The sequence below is a fragment of the Cryptomeria japonica genome, chromosome 6 (assembly GCF_030272615.1).
Source record: "Cryptomeria japonica chromosome 6, Sugi_1.0, whole genome shotgun sequence".
NCBI lineage: Eukaryota > Viridiplantae > Streptophyta > Pinopsida > Cupressales > Cupressaceae > Cryptomeria > Cryptomeria japonica.
The window spans coordinates 257,996,678-258,015,451 of NC_081410.1; the positions used below are offsets into that span (position 1 = coordinate 257,996,678).

The 18,774-nt window shown below is 38.2% G+C and overlaps 1 protein-coding gene across 1 annotated transcript in view; it reads left to right on the forward strand.

Moving 5' to 3' along the window:
• LOC131037435 (uncharacterized) overlaps nt 1–18,269 on the forward strand; it is a 36,127-nt gene extending 17,858 nt beyond the window's left edge. The window contains exons 3-4 of the mRNA XM_057969579.2: nt 17,080–17,134; nt 17,270–18,269. Of these exons, the coding sequence (XP_057825562.2) occupies nt 17,080–17,134; nt 17,270–17,943 (729 nt within the window). The 3' untranslated portion in view covers nt 17,944–18,269. The remainder of the gene's footprint in view (nt 1–17,079; nt 17,135–17,269) is intronic.
• The last annotated feature ends 505 nt before the right edge of the window (nt 18,270–18,774 follow it).

Below are 18,774 nucleotides of genomic sequence, written 5' to 3' on the forward strand. Positions count from 1 at the left end.
ATCATGCACATGCTAACCAAAGCTATCGTAAATATTAAAAATTTGGAATGCAATAGACTAATTCAATGAATTAATACAATTTGTCAAAACCTGAATGTCCTGATTGATATTTTTGATTTTTTTTTTTTGATTGGTGATATTTTGAATTTATTGTTCATTGGTTCAATAGGAAAATCTAAGTTGCTGGATTGGAATTGTATAGGTACGGGTATGTGGGTATGGTATGCTGGTATTACAAAGTTTTGGAGGGGTTTGGATACAGTTATACAAAAACAAATAAAAATCATGAATATATATAAATATTTAGCCTTAAAAAAGAATTAAGTTCAGGATACAATAAATATACTGACTAAAATGACCATAAATATTACAAATTCAAAATACAAAATGCTAATGTGATATCAACTTGTCAGACTCAAATACCATAATAATTATATGTTTTCCATAAATATTATGTAAAATAAAAATTTATTTGTTGATTTAATAAAATAGGCAACATATGTTATTTAAATTAGTAAATATTACTTAAATAAATTTAAATTTGAAATCCAAAAAGTAAACCTAAAAAATAATAAATCAAACAAAAGTGAAAAAAATAAAAGAGAGAGAAGAAACAAAAAAGAAAAGGAATTTAAAAGTTGTAAGGTTTTTCAGTTTGAAATGCTCTAGATTTGCCTTTGGAATTGCCTTATCATCATTGTAGTCGGCTGGATTCAATAGGTGAAAGTTGGGAATGTTTTAGGTGGGAGAAATTTAACCTTGGTCGAATCCATTAGTGTTTTGAACCAGGGTCTGATTTCGAATCCATCAGTGATTTGAACCAAGATCCGATTTTGGGATTTTTTGTAATTGTAATTGGCTTGTATATGTGCCGATTTGGCAACTTAGCTTTTTTTTCTCTTCTTCATTGTGGCTGCACTTTCTTGCTTTTGCCATTCTTTGGGTGAAGATGTGGATGCAGTTTCAAACACTCGCCATCCTAATGGCCACCAACCTTGTAATGAGTGCAAAAATGACTGGATTTGCGCATGCTTTTCTGAAGCAGCTTCTTTTGTCAAGCTTAATGGGATTGGGAATTCATTGGTCATCTTTGCCAAATCCTTTGCCATAATAACTCTCCTTCATTAACATAGAGCTGTTCTCAAGTATGCTTTTCAAAGTTACTACTGTATTCTTTCCACATTCCATTGGAAGAAAGAGTATGTGGTGAAGTGTTTCCCATGCATAACTGTCACAAGGTATCTGCATTTTTGTTAGAGGTTGGTCTTCTTTGCTGGGTGGACTTTCCTCTCCTCCTCACTTAATTATTATATTGGATCTTTGCCAACATTCCCCCTTTACTAACAAATCTTGTTTTAGCTCTTCCATGATACAATCATTAAATATCCATGGCTGCTCTATATGGCTTGCAACTCTTCCTGTTCGTTCTCCAAGTGCTGCACCTTAATTCTTAGCTTTTTATTCTTGTTTTTCACTTGGCTGATCTTCCTGCTTAAGGATTTAGTCTTGGCTGTTCTATGCATACACAAATGTGAATAATCAAGTGTTTTGCACACAATATTGTTACGTTTTTGTCAAACAGTTGGCATGCAAGATTGCTAATGCTAATGCACACAGCTAAAATGTGTTACAGGCTGCTAAGAACATGTTATTCTAATACGTTATGATCTGTAATTTCCCCTACAATTCTCTTGTGAGAAAATGATGCAGAGTTTAGACATAACCTTGGTGAGTTTTCCCCAAACTGGTGAGTAAATTTGCTGGTCATGTGACTTGCGAAAGACTCAAATGGAGTCCTAGAAAAAACTTGTGAGTTTTCACTGCAGACTCTACCAACAAAAAAAATTCAGACCCTTGATAAATCCCCAATTTTTTGTTGTGTTTTTTCTCATTTTCATCTGCTACGATTAGGATCTCAGTGGCATGAATTGATTGCTGGGCGATTAAAATGATTTATCAGTGGCTGGGTAAAACTAAAAGACTAAAAGTGATAAAATTATGAGAAATGGCATGTGCCATTAAGGTCCCTGTGGCTGCAAAGGCCTTAATTTGTTACTAGTGGCAAGGAATGCACAAGGGGTGCCACTGTCCCCACACTTTTGCTCTAGTTCAAAAAGTAAAACGTAAAGATCATTTTGGGCTGTGCCTGATAGATAAGGAGAATTTTTTTCTTTGATTTGGTTTGAAATGAAAAAAACAGTTTTTTGCCATATTTTCTGAAAATTTTAGCAGTTTTTAGGTTCCCAGTTGAACCTCTAGTGACAGAAATACCATTTATACTTTTGGTTCCTAGGTCAATCCTGATTCTAAGTAATGTTACTATTGTCAAAATAGACTTATTTTTTCTCTATCTTTATTTTTTATTGTGTATCATGTGTGATTCAAGTTTATTTTGTGTATTTAAGCAATTTTTTTGATTTGCTGGGCTTTTGCAGTCTCTTGAGTGTCAAAATATTGAGCTGCAAAAGTGTTGCTGAGACTGAACCATGGATTCACCCATGCTGCTACTATTTGAGTGAATTTCAGATATAGTGGTTTTAGAACGTTCATTAAAATTAGTAATTTAATTGGCAAACCTTAAGAATTGAAACGAGCACATTACAGAAAGATTTTTCAACCTTGAAATCATAGTATGAGGAAACCCAGTTGGTAGGGGCAATATCATAGCTTCTCCTCCATGTCTTACAGTTTTAGCAATATGGGCAACATAAAAGTTCTAAGATAATGCATCTTTTGCATCTTAAACTGTTTTGTTGTCTCCTATTCTCTGAATGCTGCTACAGAAATATTAATGAGCATAGAGTACACATTGATTATGAACATTTGACTACTCACTGCTACTCATTAAACACTAATTTCCTAACCTGCAGTTGCTTTTGTCCTTTGGTGGTGATGCATCTTTAATGACCAAACAATCCCACTTGCCTAGAATGGGATTAAACATTGAAACTTAGCTACTACAGAGTTTTCTGTTTGAAACAGGGGTAATTGCAATAGACAGGAGAACAGAACTGCCATGCCATGTGCCAACTCCCATGACACATGACATTGCCATCCCACAAGAGAACCACTACAACACTTTCAAATTACCATGCCAATAATGAAACTGACATTTTATTGTATATGATGGTTTTGCCGTACAAAAAGCTTTCTAATTCTGTTGATTCTGACCTTTCTTGGAGTTTAATTGAGTATGATGTATTCCTGTATCTTTACAGATTAGCTCACCACATTATCTAAGTAGTTTTCTGTATGAACCGTGGAATGCTGAAATACCGTAGAATGCCATTGCTAGATTTTTTTTAAATAATGAATTGAGGGATTTGGGGCTGGCTACCTCTATATATTTAGATATCAAAAAGGTCATTAGATCTTTTACTTCTATATGTTACAGGACTTAAATACTATTTTCTCAGCTGGAAAATATGAATAAAACCTATAAAAAGTTAAAAACCTATATATAATAAAGTATATGAAAATTAAAGAAATTAACTGCTAATCAGGATTTACCACTTAAATTTTGACAGACTTCGAACCACCAGTTTTGTCTTAATTTTTCAGGCCCCCAGTCACGCTGATGATGTTTTTATTTCCTTTTTGGTCCATTCAATTCTGTGGCTTTCCTGATGTAGATATGCCTTGAACTGCACCAAAATCTTCTCAATATCCAAGCCTAGAGAGTAATACCCTTCATTCTTCACCAAATAGCTCCACGTTTTCACAACTTCACTGACCAAAGCTTGGAATCAAGTCTCCAATTCCTTGAAAGAACCCATGAAAACCAGCCCATTGAATCCATTGCCCACTAGAAGAATATGCTGACCAGCAAAGCAATTAACAAATTCAATAGCAGGATCCAAACAGCCTCTGTGTTTCTCTTTGATATAATGATGTTCCAGCGCTTTCATCATTTCTTTGCCCTTGATGAAATCCAGTAAATACTTACATATAAAAGAAAGGATTTATTTAATCATTGAAAATATTACATAAAGATACAATACTCAAAAGATATAAGAGGCAGAGATGCTAGGCCAAAAAGGCACCAGGAAAGCTGGAGAAAGTTATAAAAACCGTAAGAGCATCATCTCCACAATTAACTTTCAGTTAGGAATGTTTATGTTTAAAATAAGGTGGCCGAGTCTTCAGTTATGAAGTGGCTGTATCTTTGTGTCCTCAAGTTGAGCAGCAACCAGGTCTGTCAGTAAGATAGTTGCATTATAGAACAAGGCATTGTGTGTGTGTGTTGGCATCACTCCTGTTTGCAACACTTTATAGTTTAGTTAGAACTTGATTAAAAGTGGACAAGTGGTTAGTTAGGTATTGGAATGACCACCAATCAAGTAGGTTAACTATTTAAAACTACCACTAAGTTAGAAACTCAGTTAACTGCCATTGATTAAGGGAGTAACTTATCAGTCATCTGCCATCAATTGAGGACTGATTGCCAACGATTGGGGAAGCTGGGATTAGGGTAAGGTCCCATGGGGGGCTTTAGTATCTATTTTCATGAAGCTGGAGGTCCCATGAAACAAAAAACATTATGCTAGAGGATTATTTGAAATCTTTTCCTGAAAACTAGCAGCCCCTACTTTTTAGGTCTGCATATTTTAGCAGGTGAAATTGGGGTGGCGCTAGAAATTGCCCCACCAGCTTACGATTTTTTTTCGCCACTTGTCAGTTAATATTTTAGATTCCAATAGAAAAGAAATAGAAGGAAAATCATCCTTATTATTCACAGCATTCTTCATGAGACCACCAACGTCCTTAAATTTTTAAGCTGAACTGCACTACTAAATTCATGGGACCACCAGCTTAAAAATATTACTAAAAAATATCCGCAGCACCTGCTGAATTTTTTTAGGAAGCCCCCTGTAGTTGGCATTAAATATAAATTGTTATATTTGATTATATTTGTTATCTGCCAATGTATTAATCATTTGTATAAAGTGGGTTGTCACTCTCGGGTAGTTATGTGTCCGTTGGTTGACGGTTGTGTTCCTCTTGGCAACCATCGGGTCGTTTAAATATGTTGTGTACTGCCAAGGAAGGCAAGATGGTATAGTCGAATGAACTGGAATCCTTGGCCGACCATCTCTGGTCTTCTTCTCTGTAATAATTTCATGTGCGAATAAAGATATATTTTACTGTTGTATTTGGTATGCATTGTCATCAGTGTTATTTATTTTATATATTTGATTTATCAGATATAGCAGTAAACATTTGGCATTGTTGCCTTAAAAGAAATCTGGTCAACTTTGTGTGATTTATGCCCTTAGGTCCTAAGAAAGGCGAGAAGAGGCCACAGTGTGGTTAAGACCAAGTGATTAGGCGATATTTAAGGATTGTAGAATAAAGAGAACAAAGAAGAAGATTATGATAAATATGAGGAAAATCTAGTTGGACGATCAGACAACACATCCGTACAGCCAACGTCGACAAGGAGTACAAATAAGGAAATCTTGAACTCACAGATGTATTCCGTCGACCATCCATCTCAGGAGAACCAAGAATTGGAGGATATGAACCGCCAACCCTTGGATGGAGGGAGCACATGAACGAGCTCGAGCATGAAAGTACTTGGAGTGTTGGGGACGTTGGAGGTGGACGTGTAGAGGATGCGCACGTGGCTGATAGTGTTGGGAAAGCACTGGAACATAGCAATTGGAACAATCCACCTAGGTCTGGCACACAAGGGAGTAAGCAAGCGAGAAAGATGGTGACTCCTCCGACAAGTTCGAATGTAGATTGGTAGAAACTGTTGAAGTTCATGGGGAATGGGTTCGAGGATCCTACACGACACTGCAAGACGTGCATGACTATATGGCTAGCAAGTGGTCAGGATGATGAAGACATTTGGCTGTGGTCATTTTCGGCCACGCTACAGGGAATTGCCATTGACTGGTATATAGATTTGGCAAATATACACAGAGTCATGGGACAGATTGAGGAAGGCATTCAGGGAGGAATTCAACTGGTAAGGGATGACAACGAGATTGTGGCAGAAATCTACAATACCAAGCAGAGCAAAAATGAGAATGTATGAGATTACAATCGTAGGCTCAAGGAGTTGTTGAGTAAGTTGAAGAACTAGCCAGTCAACGGGTTTAAGAAGAGGTGGTTCATCGAGGGATGGATCCCCTCCTTGCACAATAAGATGAAAATAGTGCCTCTGTCCTCATACACCTATGCTTACAATCGGGTGATGGACATCGAGAGTAAAAACAAAACATCCTCTCGAGGGAAGAGGAAGACCAATGATGATGAGAGCATTGAAGGTAGCAGTGATATGGGATATAATGAGAATGATGAAAGGATTGAAGGCACATAAAGGAACCAATAAAGAAACTAACAAACTATGGTGTAGTGAGTGCAAAGCTGAGGGGCACATGAAAGGTAATTGTCCTAAAAAGATGTTTTGTGAGATTTGCCAATTGATGGGTTATTCAATAAAGGAGTGTACATATAATTTGAAGACTAGAAGTACACAAGTACTCTTCACACAAGGAGAGTCTAGCCCATCAAAACCACAAAATGTATCGCCAGGCGGTTATGGAAATCAATGAGGGCAAAATCAAATATAGTACGACTCTAGAGGACGTCCTATAATATAGTGCCAACAATGTAGTGAATAAGGAAGACAACATACAATTTTTTTCAAATGGTGTGGACTGGGGAATCATGAAGACATCGACTGCTCGAAGCGAAAGGGTATTAATATGCTAGACGTGGCAGAACAAGATGAGGTAGTTTTGGCAATCGCAAGAGCACAGACGAAGAAGGCGGTCTACTCGGACCCTTCTACGGAGAAGGAACAACTTCGAGAAGCTAGAGCAGAAGTAGAACAAGTGTTGGCAAAGGAACAAATAACTTCCAATGGAACTACAAGTACAACATTGCGGGAGTTAGAGAATAACATAGTACGATAGGTGCTACAGACAACCATACCTATCAAGGTGACAAACCTTCTTCAAACTATGGCGCAACTGAGAGTGGCAATTACCAACATGGTCAACGATGACACAGTTAGCTAGAAACAATGTAAGCTAGAAGAGGAATCGACGGGGAAACTACCACGTGAAGGGAATGAGGCCAACACTCCAATGTTGTTGATGATGAGCATCGGGAGGAAGCCAACTGTTGTTGAGATGGAAATTATGGGGAGGAAATTGACAAACATCATCGTCGACGGATGCTCGAGAGTAAATATATTGCCATGGAAGACCAACACTCTGGCCGCTGACCTTCCACTTGGTAGGTGCCGACCAACACGACATCGATTTGTTGGGAATATTGATGGCACAAGAAGTAATGATTGGTACACAACAATTTCTTTTGGACTTTGTAGTCATTCTCTTGGAGAAGGTGGTGCACGATGAACTCCTTTAGAGGGGATGGTTGATTGTTGCCAAGGCAAATTACAATTGGAAGTGAAACATGCTCTCGATCAAGAGCAAAGGAAGGAGGTCCAACATCAACTTGAGAAATCAAGTGGTGAGTGAGGAGTTGGCATCCTCCAAAAACTAAGAGTTGGGTATGGACAAAGGAAGGAAAGGCATGGAACCAAATGATGAAGGGGTGCTTGAGTTGGAAGATTGTTCAGAAGATGAGAAGAGTTCCTTAAATGGACTATTCTTCTGGTAGATGGAGGACTACAAGATATTTTCATTGGCGTGTAATTTTCTTGAAGCTACAACTCTTAGTGAAGAGCAATCAAAGAAAGCATGTAAAGTTATGAACAATCCATTTGACAATTTGAAAAGCAGAATATGTAATGTGGAGCATATAAATAATTGCCAAGGGAAATCAACTTTATTGGAAACCTAGAGGGGAAGGAAGAGGGAATTAAGAGGGATGGAAAATAGAAAGCAAAAAGTAATGGAGTTGGGACCAAACACTGCCATAGCTTACATGAGAATTTGTCAAGCAATGTCGTACAACATCATAGACTGCGTTGAGTATGGTATTCTCACACAGTACGACCAACATCCGTATTGGTAGCAGTTGTTTCATTTGTACGACAAGTGAGAAATTTCTCTGTAAGGTAGGCAATATCTTACCTTGAATGAGACTCTTGGCAACTTTGGCAATGTTTAGTACGAAATCATCTCTTTAGGCAAGTCTTTGTCGTACGACAAATTTGGCACAATTTTTATGTACAACTATTATATCATTATTGGCATAGTACAACACAATTTATCATACAAGTTCTAGGGCAGTTGGTACAACAGGATCATGATTTTCGCGTGGAATCACTATTTTTTGGCTTCATCAACATTGCTTCCCCTCGACCCCACCTTGTATCGTGATAGGGTGTTGCCTTGGGGCCTCGCGGGGGGTTGCTACCCCTTGACCTCCATTTGATTTGGTAGGTAGACTACAAGTTGGGGTTGCCTAGTATAAGTCATTGTCTACACTCTTGTCATTAGTCTTCTCGAATATTACTTGATGTTTACTTCTCGTTTGGAAGACAACTTTTTCAAATGGAATGCCTATTGTTATATTTGATAATATTTGTTATGTGCAAATGCATTAATTATTTGTATTAAGTGGCTTGTCACTCTCGGGTAGTTATGTGTTCGTTGGTTGACGGTTGTGTTCCTCTTGACAACTGTCGAGTCCTTTAAATATGTTGTGTACTACCTGTTACCTATTTTCGCTACAAGCTCAATATGCCTCAAAAGGAGAAACAAGTGCCAAGTATGAAAAGAATACATGTTTTTGTCTAACTTGTTTGCTTCATGTGCAGACACAGGGTAAATAACTTTTTGTTCATTGAATTATAGCATGTGGGGTAAATGTGGCTCCCATGAAGGTTGAGCCCAGCATGCTGAGGGAGATGGGTGTTTCTTTGCAGTTTTTTGAATTTTTGCCTTATCGGCAAGACCTACCCCGATGACCTGATAAGAAGTGCAGAGCACGGAATGTTGTCATCGGTTATTGGAAGGAGCTATCTTAGGTTATCCCGATTACCTGATGGAAAGGCCCAGGCCTAGTCCATTTATCCCACATTGGCCACGGGAAGGAGCATTTCATTATTTAAAGGCAAAGTCCCACACATATTAAGTGTCAAAGCTTACTGGCTTTTGACAAGGAGCAGCTCAGCATTGGTGGGCCCCGCGTGCGCGTGCATCTCAAAGCGGCCAAATTTTGCAGTAAAAGGGCAAATTAACAGGTGTGCAGGTTGCAAAGGATCTTACGGCCATCGCTATACTGCATGATGAAGATGCTCGATGATTATCCCTTGCGACATAGCGACTGATGACGTGGTGGTTAAGGTGGCGCCCAGTTGGATCCAAAAGCGGTGACACGTGGTGACACCGTGGCATAAGAGAAAGTGCTCAGAGAGGCTAAAGATCGTGCAAATCCAAAAGATCCGACGGCTGTTGCTAAGCCGCAAGGAAAAGTTGCTCGCCCAGTTATCGATGCGACTTAGCTACAAGGTGGGTCCAGGTCCAGATGGCAGACAAAGTGGACCTGCGAGCAAATCAGAGGCTGACATGTGGCAAAAGTCTACAGATGAGCGGATGGCTATATTTTAAGTCAACTTTGAACTTGAACATTGAACCGGTTCAAAGTGGTTCAATGGTTCAAAGTTCATTATCATCGTTCATTCCCGTCGGCCCAGGATGAAGAGAGCAACAGGAGTGATAGAAAGCAAAAAAAGCAGTGGTTAAAAGCCGAACAGGTTCTTGAAGATCCGAGGGTTATCGCTATACCACAATGAAAAGGTGCATAAAGCTTAATCCTTGCGACATAGCGACAAGCCGTCAGCAGTCCCCTCAGTTTCTGTTATGTGTTGACGGTTAATGCAGGTGGCTAAATCAAATGGCCAGGTAACCGGTAGCGTCCAGGTGAACTCAGCGCGAGATGACGAGAAGTTGTGTTCAGTTTGGCTACTTTTTTTTTGCAGTTTTGGAAGAATTTCTCTCTGAGTTAAGCCCCCCGATTTTGAGGAAAAGCTTAGAATTGATGACAGCTGATCCATCTTGGAGCCAAAAAATTTCAAATTTCAAATTCTTTGCAAGCTTTGGTATAAGTGATTGTTTTTCAGTCTTTTGAGGAGAGGTTCTGGAGTTTTGAGATTGTGTACTAGAAGATACTCATGCTCCCGTAACTCATTTCTTATGAGTTTTCGAGATTTGTAATGCAGATACCTCTTATTGTTCAATAAAGAAGTCCATTTTCCTTCTCAAATTTGTGTTGTTTAAGCATTGTGTGTGAGTTCTTAGAGTGAATCCTTCTTTTCATCTTATTGCCTCAGTGTTATGATCATATGCAACATGTATGGTGCAAGTCAGTGAATGTGTTGTTACTTTTAATGTTTGAAGCTGTGAAATATCAGTGTTTTCCTCCTGCAAACATATAAAAGTTTAAACCTTTCATATGAATCGTTTTTGCAAGCATGCATATTTGAGTTGTGAGATTAGAAAGCTTCATTATCTGAGTATTTTGTGAGGTTTGTAAGCATTTGCAAGTCAGTTTCGGTCATTGGTGGATCACCTTTTTATCTATAGTTTTATTTTATGCATATCCTTCTACCTCTTTTCCAGTCAAGAAGACATTAGTTTTTAGGTGATCAAATAGGAACCGACCTATAATCCGGAGGTCTGCTCTCATAATAGGATACCCACAGCCTGAGAGTAGTCCAATGTGTCACTGGATTGCAGGAATTTCAAGCTTGCATTGGGTGCAAATCCATGTGACAATAGTTTTTTGGCACGCTCGGTGGGACTGTTGGACTTTATAGTTCATAGAAGGCCACCATATGCTGTCTTGGTGTGTGCAGCAGCAAATTATTTTTCACACCTGGCGACTCAAATCTTTGGTATTTTTGCAATCCACCCTTCCTAGCTTATGAGAAAATACCAGACTAGGCAAAGTGCAGCCTCAGTCAATCATACCTAGCTATCACCCGCAAAAAGGAGAGCTAGGGTAGTTAACAAAGTTCCAAATCTAGCAGTTGGTGTGCTGCCTTAGTTCTAATTCTTACCCTGCTGTTACAGCTTATAACAATTCACTGTTTGCAAGTTCTTCCAATCAGAATACACCAAATATGGCTCTTAATCGGCCCCCTAGGGTTCATCCATTTGTGCCTTTTAATCAGGGTAGTCCTTTAAATTTGGTTCAACATGATGACACACCAGCTGCAGCACTTAAGAGTTTGCCATTTTTCACTGGAGAGGATCAAATAACAGCTATTGAACATATTAGGGATGTGGCTTCCTTGTGTGGAGTGCATCATATTGCTGCAGAAAATGTTGCTTTGAGGCTTTTGGCAGCCTCTTTCAAAGGGAAACCCCTTCAGTGGTTCAGGGGCCTGCCTGTGAACTCAATAGCTACATGGGATGAGCTGGGACAACTTTTAAATCGGCATTTTGAAGACAAGTTAGATCATCTTTCATTGGTGGAGCAACTCACTACCATCAAAAGAGCTCCACATGAGCATATGATGAGATTACAAAGCTTCATTATCTGAGTATTTTGTGAGGGTTGTAAGCATTTGCAAGTCAGTTTCGGTCATTGGTGGATCACCTTTTTATCTATAGTTTTATTTTATGCATATCCTTATACCTCTTTTCTAGTCAAGAAGTCATTAGTTTTTAGGTGATCAAATAGGAAGCCGGCCTATAATCCGGAGGTCTGCTCTCATAATAGGATACCCATACCCTGAGAGCAGTCCAATGTGTCACTGGATTGCAGGAATTTCGAGCTTGCATCGGGTGCAAATCCATGTGACAACACTACCAAGGTAGGTAGTATGGTATAGCCGGATGAACTGGAATTCTTGGCTGACCATCTCTGGTCTTCTTTTTTGTAATAATTTCATGTGCGAATAAAGATATATTTTACTCCTGTATCTGGTATGAATTGTCATCGGTATTATTATTTTATATATTCAATTTATCAGATGTAGCAGTAAACACCCCCCTCCATGGGACCTTCCCTTATAGAACAACTCACAATGCAAAAGAGTAGACACTTTTTTAAAATTAACAAAACATTCAACCCTCATTTCAGTCTATTGGCATAGTTACAGCAACTGTGCACATTATAGACAAAAGCGTTCAAGCAGGAATCTGTCAACTTGGGGATATATATGCTTAGGAGCGGTATGTTGTGTATCTTGACGGCAGACTTTGTTCAGAGGTTTGTCAACATCATCAGCAGACCAGATTGCGGAGTGCATCGGAATTATCAAGGGCCATTAGTTCTGTATCAGTGGTATAGCTATGTTTCACAGGGACGCGTCCCCTGCATTTTTTGCCTCGTACTCGTACCAGGGATGAAACAGGGACGGGAATTTGCCGTTTCCTAGGAGTCCCCTTTTTGGCAAATTCACTGGGGACGTTTCGGGGACGGCTGTTGGGAAGCAGGGGACGGCAGCAAATGGGCAGCTGTCCCTGGGACGTCCAAGGGACGCCTAGGCGTCCCCCGATTGTCCCTGGGACCCCCGATTGTCCCTGGGACAGCTGGCCGTCAAGTTCAAAATATATATATTTTTTTTAATTTATAAAAGAGGTTTGGCTGGCCCCACCAAGACCAGAAATAAATATTAAAATATAACAAACCGTAATCTAATGCATAAAACAAACAAAAGGAAGAAAAAGACACTCCTTTTGACATTTGCAAAATAGGAAAAGAGCAGCAAGAAGAGAAGAAGCAGCTGGCTAAGGAGTGAACAGAAGGTGGCTAAGGAGTGAACAGAAGGTGACTCAGATAGAGACTCTAGCTCTGATCTTGATTTAGACTCTTAGTCTTAGACCTACAATGTGCTGATTATGGACAGCCATATATTTTCTTAGTTTATCTTGACATTATGATAGACAGCTGATTATGGACCTTCTATGTTTTAACTTTCCTATTTACAGTTTATGTCATCTCATAGTTATGGATGTTTAATATTTAATATTAATCATTTTATGTCTATTATGGATGTTTATGACATACGTTTGTTGGCAATGATTGATAAAAGCATTTGAATTTTGGTAAAATGTTTGTCAATTCTCTTGTGAAATCTCAATTCAAGTCTAATGCAATGTATTGATGTCTATGATGAATGCTTTACCATTGTTATGATATGCATATTTAAAATTTCTCTATACTTGTAAAACCACACCCACCCCCCTATATAGATCTCATTGAGGTCCCCGTCCCCGAAACTCTGTGGAACATAGTAGTATAGACTTTACTTGCTGGGAGTGCCAAGAAATATTATATTAGTAGGTTCAATTTAATTTGTGTATGACTGAAAGAAGAAAAATAATAAATGTGTTTGTATATTGGTTAAAATAGTTCTGGGTTTGTTTTTTCTGTACTGTTTGTTGAGGCTTATTATAGTGGTATATTTAGTTTGGGTCCTTACAATGAGTTAAGGACAATACAAAGAGAAAGCAAATCTTCAATTCTGAAGATGCTCAACATGAGCTGAGCAAGGACAAAGAAGTATGCCTTCACTGGCCATTTTGTCAGCAAGAGAGTTAAAATTTCTACAAATATGCTGCTAGCTGATCTGGTTAATATTATGTAAAAGTTCGAAGGCACGATTTTGCAGAAGATGGAGTTGTTCAGATTTTAACACATTTTTACTGGAGAGGCAATGGATTATTGGCTTGGGATCCCCATAAATAGTAAGGTTCTTAACATTTTTCTTGACTGTAAGATGAAGACCAAACTTGTAGCAGCCCATGAGTTCAACACATTGTTGGAGGCTTGCCTGAGGTTTTTGTAGAACTCAAATTTTTTGTTTTGGCCTGAGGATTAAGTTACAAGTTACAGCACACCACTTGCAGTCACAATGCAAGTATTCTCTTCAAGATGCTATCAGAAAAGTGCAGGATTGTTGAAGTGTATTTCTGGAGTGGTGCAAACACAGATTTGCTTAATGCACTTTGCAAACTTGCTACCTCAAAAAGGGTATAAGAGAGCCAATAATCACTTTGATGCCTGTCAATTTTGTTGAGGAAGGTAGCATCCCAAGTGGTGAGGCGGTCTTTAGAGGCTTCTCTGACACTCATGACTTCCACTTCAGATCTGATCCTGATAGATTTTCATGAGCTAACTGCACTTGTAAGGCCAAGTTTGATTTCTTGTATTCCTAACAAAATAGGAGAGTAATCTTAGATGAGACCTTTGAGGTATTTTTTCTTTAGGGCAACACCTAAACGTTGATAGATCCAAGAGAGCAAGATCATTTTTTAGAGGGTTTCTTGCCTTTGGAGGAATCTTCCAAAGTCAATTCGGTTTTAGCCACAACAATTTGTTTGGCTTCTCCAATTCTAATTTCTTGTTTCATTTTCCTTCCTGGCTTAGTAGGCGATTTGGTGAGGATAGAATGAGGACCAGAAGATCCAGGGGCAAGAACATCCTCAACAATTTCGTTTCTTATAACATAATTTGGTTCTTCCAGAGGTGCTTTATGCGAAGCTTTTGGAAAGGGTTGAAGATCCAAGGAAGCATAATGAGGGGCATCTTGCTTGTCGATCTCATCAATGGGCCCTGCATCAGAATTAATGATTCCAAATTTGAAGAGAGGACAGCAAATTTGTTTGAACTCTCAGGAGATTGAGAATCAGGTCTGGGTTATGGCTTCTTGTTTATGGAATTGCTGTTTCTTTCCTTTTTCTGGTCTTCTTGAAATCCACCATTGCCTTCATGCTTTTCTCAATTGGGGCTTCATTATTGAGAGGGCAGTCCTTGGAGAAGTGGTTATATTTATGACAAAGTATACCTTTGAAAGGCAGTTGTTCATAATCTAACAACTAGGTATGCACCTAGTCCAAGACCTTTATTATAATGGCTTTAGGCAGGCCCTTTTTGAGGTTGATCCACAACACTGATCAGAGCACATGTTAGCATCAGAAGATTTGGGAGGGATCTAATCCAGAAATTTACCAATTTTATTTTTAACAATTTCTGAGGAATATTTATTCCAAAGATGTAACGGGAGAAAAGGGAGCCTTACCCATACAATACATCCTTGGGCACAGTCACTTGTGGATCAAACAGAGCAGACAATAAATTTAAGAAGAGAGCACTTGAGCCCATAAACCATGGCCCTTTTTGAAAAATATTGCCCCATTCCACTTTGGATTCAAAGATGACCATGACATAGTCACATCTGCACAGTAGCAATTTAAAAGAAGTAATTTTTGACACCCAAACAGAGGAAATCCATCTTGCCATTCTACCAACACAGAAGGGCTTGGTGAAAACCCTACAAATGACCTATAAGGGCACGATCTGGGAGAATCTCAATGGAGTGAGCTAAGTTCTTAGCAAGAACCTCTACCATAGGCATGGAATCTAGTTTGGGCACAAATATGTTAGAAGCCATCCAATTGGATTTGCAAGTTGCAGGAACGTTATGGCAGCTTGTTTTAGGAGGAAGCTTAAACCTGATGGTGTAGAGAAGAAGAAAGAGAGCCAGAGCAGGGATGAAACCCTGCCACCATGGCAACAGCCCAGGTGTAGTTGGAAATTTGGAATGTAGCTAGGGTGCATAGGAAGTAGTGTGCATTTTTTTTAATCTCAAACCCTAGTTCTCCTAATGCTATTAATGGTAAACATCTTATCAATGGCTACATGGGATGTGATTGAAATCAAGTAGATAGAGACAAACATAAAAGTTATCTGAATTCATCTTATTAATGGTAAACATCTAACCGATGGCTACATGGGATATGATTGAAATCCAGCTGATTAGAGACAGACATAGAAGTGATCTGAACTCACCTTATCTCTCTATAGATTTGAGAAAGTCAGCCCACAAAACTCCCTTTGTGGTTGTCTCAATACCACTGTTCCAAATCATGAATATCATCCGCAACTGCATGTCAATGATCTCTCCTTTGAAGGGCATCTGTCATTTTTGTTCAGATGAGTGAAATTCGGGCTCCATGGTGGCTGTTGGAGATATCTGCAGAATGGAGAAAAAAAAATTCTCTTTTAATTGAAGAGCTCTGTTCTCAAAAGAGATACCTCACCTTAATTTGTAATTACTTGACACCTGTTGAAGCAGGGGCCACTTTGTGAAGCAAATAGATCATAAGAATGGTGAAGCCATTGCTAGATCTTTTTATTTGTGTGTTTTCATCCATTCTTTGTTAATATAGTTAGCTGTTTTTAGTTAGTATGAATCGTATTTGGTCAGTAAAATGTACTTGTTGGATATTGTCATCAGAAAGTTCTTGATGTATGCTTAGTTGATTAACATGAGTTGCATTATACTTAAATTGGAAGGTTGGACTAGTCAATACGGGTTGAATATGGGTTTCTCATTTTGTTTATTACCATAAAAAATGGTATATAGATTTGTTGAAGCGAAGACAACAGGCATGGGAAAGTAATTACGTATGATCTTATATTTCTTTGTGATTAAGCACTTGTCTGAATTGCTCAATCATGTCTTTGCTTCAAATTTGGATGGGTGAGAGAACAAGTATATGTTGAGAAAACATTTTGCTATTTAGGTAAGATGTAATGCCTTCCTTCAAGAGTATGCTAAGCTTACATTATTTAAAATGTTGAACTATGCAATCCTTGATACATGCTTGCATACTATAGCTTGATACACGTTTATGTAATCTGGCTTGATACAATGAACGGAATTTTTCCAGACTTTATGCTGAGAAATCACATTGTTGAGTGGTTGCAAATAGTCTAATTTATTCGTTAGGCTTGAGACAGCTATGTATTTTGTTATTTTGGGTTTGCCTTTACAATGTGGATACAGACAATCTAATTGCTTTATTTAAACAATTTATTTCCCTTTTTGAAGGTAGCAAGTTATTTTTTTTCTTTGTATAACAATTATACTATTTGGATGCAGCTGGTATTTGTTCAATGTCACTTTTTTTTGCATCAGTTAATTCTGTAATTGTCTTTGTTTACAATAAATCATATAAAGGAGGTATGCATGTGCTGTTATAGATGATTTTGTTATCACCAGTTAAGCTATTTGGGTAACTGTTTTCTGTTTAGTTTCATTGTCTATATGCAATGCAGTTATTGTTCCATAATCTTTTTCAAGTAATTTATTGGGTGAAATTCCTCTGAATATCTATATTCCTTGTGTAACAGCACGATGACAGGAGCGCAGTACAAAATAATCGAAATGTGAGGCGAAGATTCAGTGGTATGTACTATGTATAGATACCCATGTGGTTTTAATTTTTTGTTATTGAAGGTGTGGGCAAAGTTTTATTTCGAGGTTGTGATTGCATATTTTGACTTGTATTCTAAAGCACTCTAAATTTAATTATTTGCATAGAGCATGGGGGTTGGAATGACTCTGTTAAGGGTCATCCTAGTGACCGTTACAGAGACAGAGCTAACCATGTAGATTCACAAGGAAGAGATAATAGGGGACATATGTTGGCGAAAGAGGAAGGTAAAGATAGAGTTTGGCGTCATGATAGATTCTTTGAATTAGAAGCAAGTGAGCCTCATGAAACACGCAAACCAGCATTTACAGAAACAAAGATGGTTTCACGTTTTGTTGGTAGTGGAAGCAAATCTGCTGTGGCCAATGACAATGAGGATGGGTATGGTAAGATTACAGATGGCAAAAGAAGAGAGGGAAGAGGTGCTGTTAGTGAGTGGCAAAATGAGGGCAAAAGGGGATCTAAGAATTTTGTTGAGATAGAACAAAAGAATAAAGATAGAGATCATGTGCAGCAAAATGAGGATCTTGAGAGGGGCCGTTGGCTTGAAAGAGATCAGCGTGATGATGAATTTCAGAACAGGGGGAGGTTTAACAGCATTTCTAGAGGAAGAGACATGATGGGAAGAGGTTTAAATGGGACTGTAAGGAATCAGTTGCGTCCTCATGCTTTTACTGGTGAGAAGTGGAAGCATGATCTATTTGACGAAGCTAATCGCAGTCCACCACTAAAGAATGAAGAGGAACAGATTGCAAAAATAGAATTGTTACTTTCAGGATAAAATCAAAGTTTTGATCATTACTTGCCTTGAAGAAAGGGACAATGTAGAAATTAATTAGATTTTTTTCATTCTACAAGGGAGGATTCAGCTTTATTCCATTTAGCAAAAGGAGTTATAATCACCTGAATTGCTGGCATCTAAATAGAAGCCTTTTTAATTGTATCATATGCACTATTAGGTTGCTGAGGATCTAGTTTGGCCTTGTGACACATTGTATAGGCAGCCTAATCTCTTTATGGGATGTATGTTTTTGTCATACAATTTTTATGTGCCTTGGTAAATATATGGTAACATTTGGAAGGAATTATATGCAGTTTTAACATGAATTCTCTATTTTTTCTCAGAAAAGCCACTTATTATGTAGCAGTCCAGATATTTGCTTTTCTGTGTTTCTTGCACGTTGGTAGTGGAGAGGATATTTGGATTATTTTGTAAAATGGTTTTAAAAGTATTTGGAACTTGTTTTGAACTTTCCATCTTTTGTTACTCATTTATGGACCATTTTTTCCCCAAAAATGGAAGATACATTTTGTCTATGATAGACATTGTAGTGCATAAGTTTTATTTGAAGTGCAGACTTGTTTTTACGTTTATTTGTTCTTTTCCCTATCCCATGGCATTTAAAAAAAACAAATCTCTCTCTATGTTCCATGTCGTTTTTGGGACAGGGACACAATGGAACATGCTTTTGGGATTACCGTAGTGAATATGATTTAAAAAAAGATACAGGAAAATTTAAATATATTTGAAGGCATTCATTGTTTTCATTATTGCATTATGCTGCAGGACATCATAGTTGATTCTGGAATTCACATGAGACTGACAAATAAA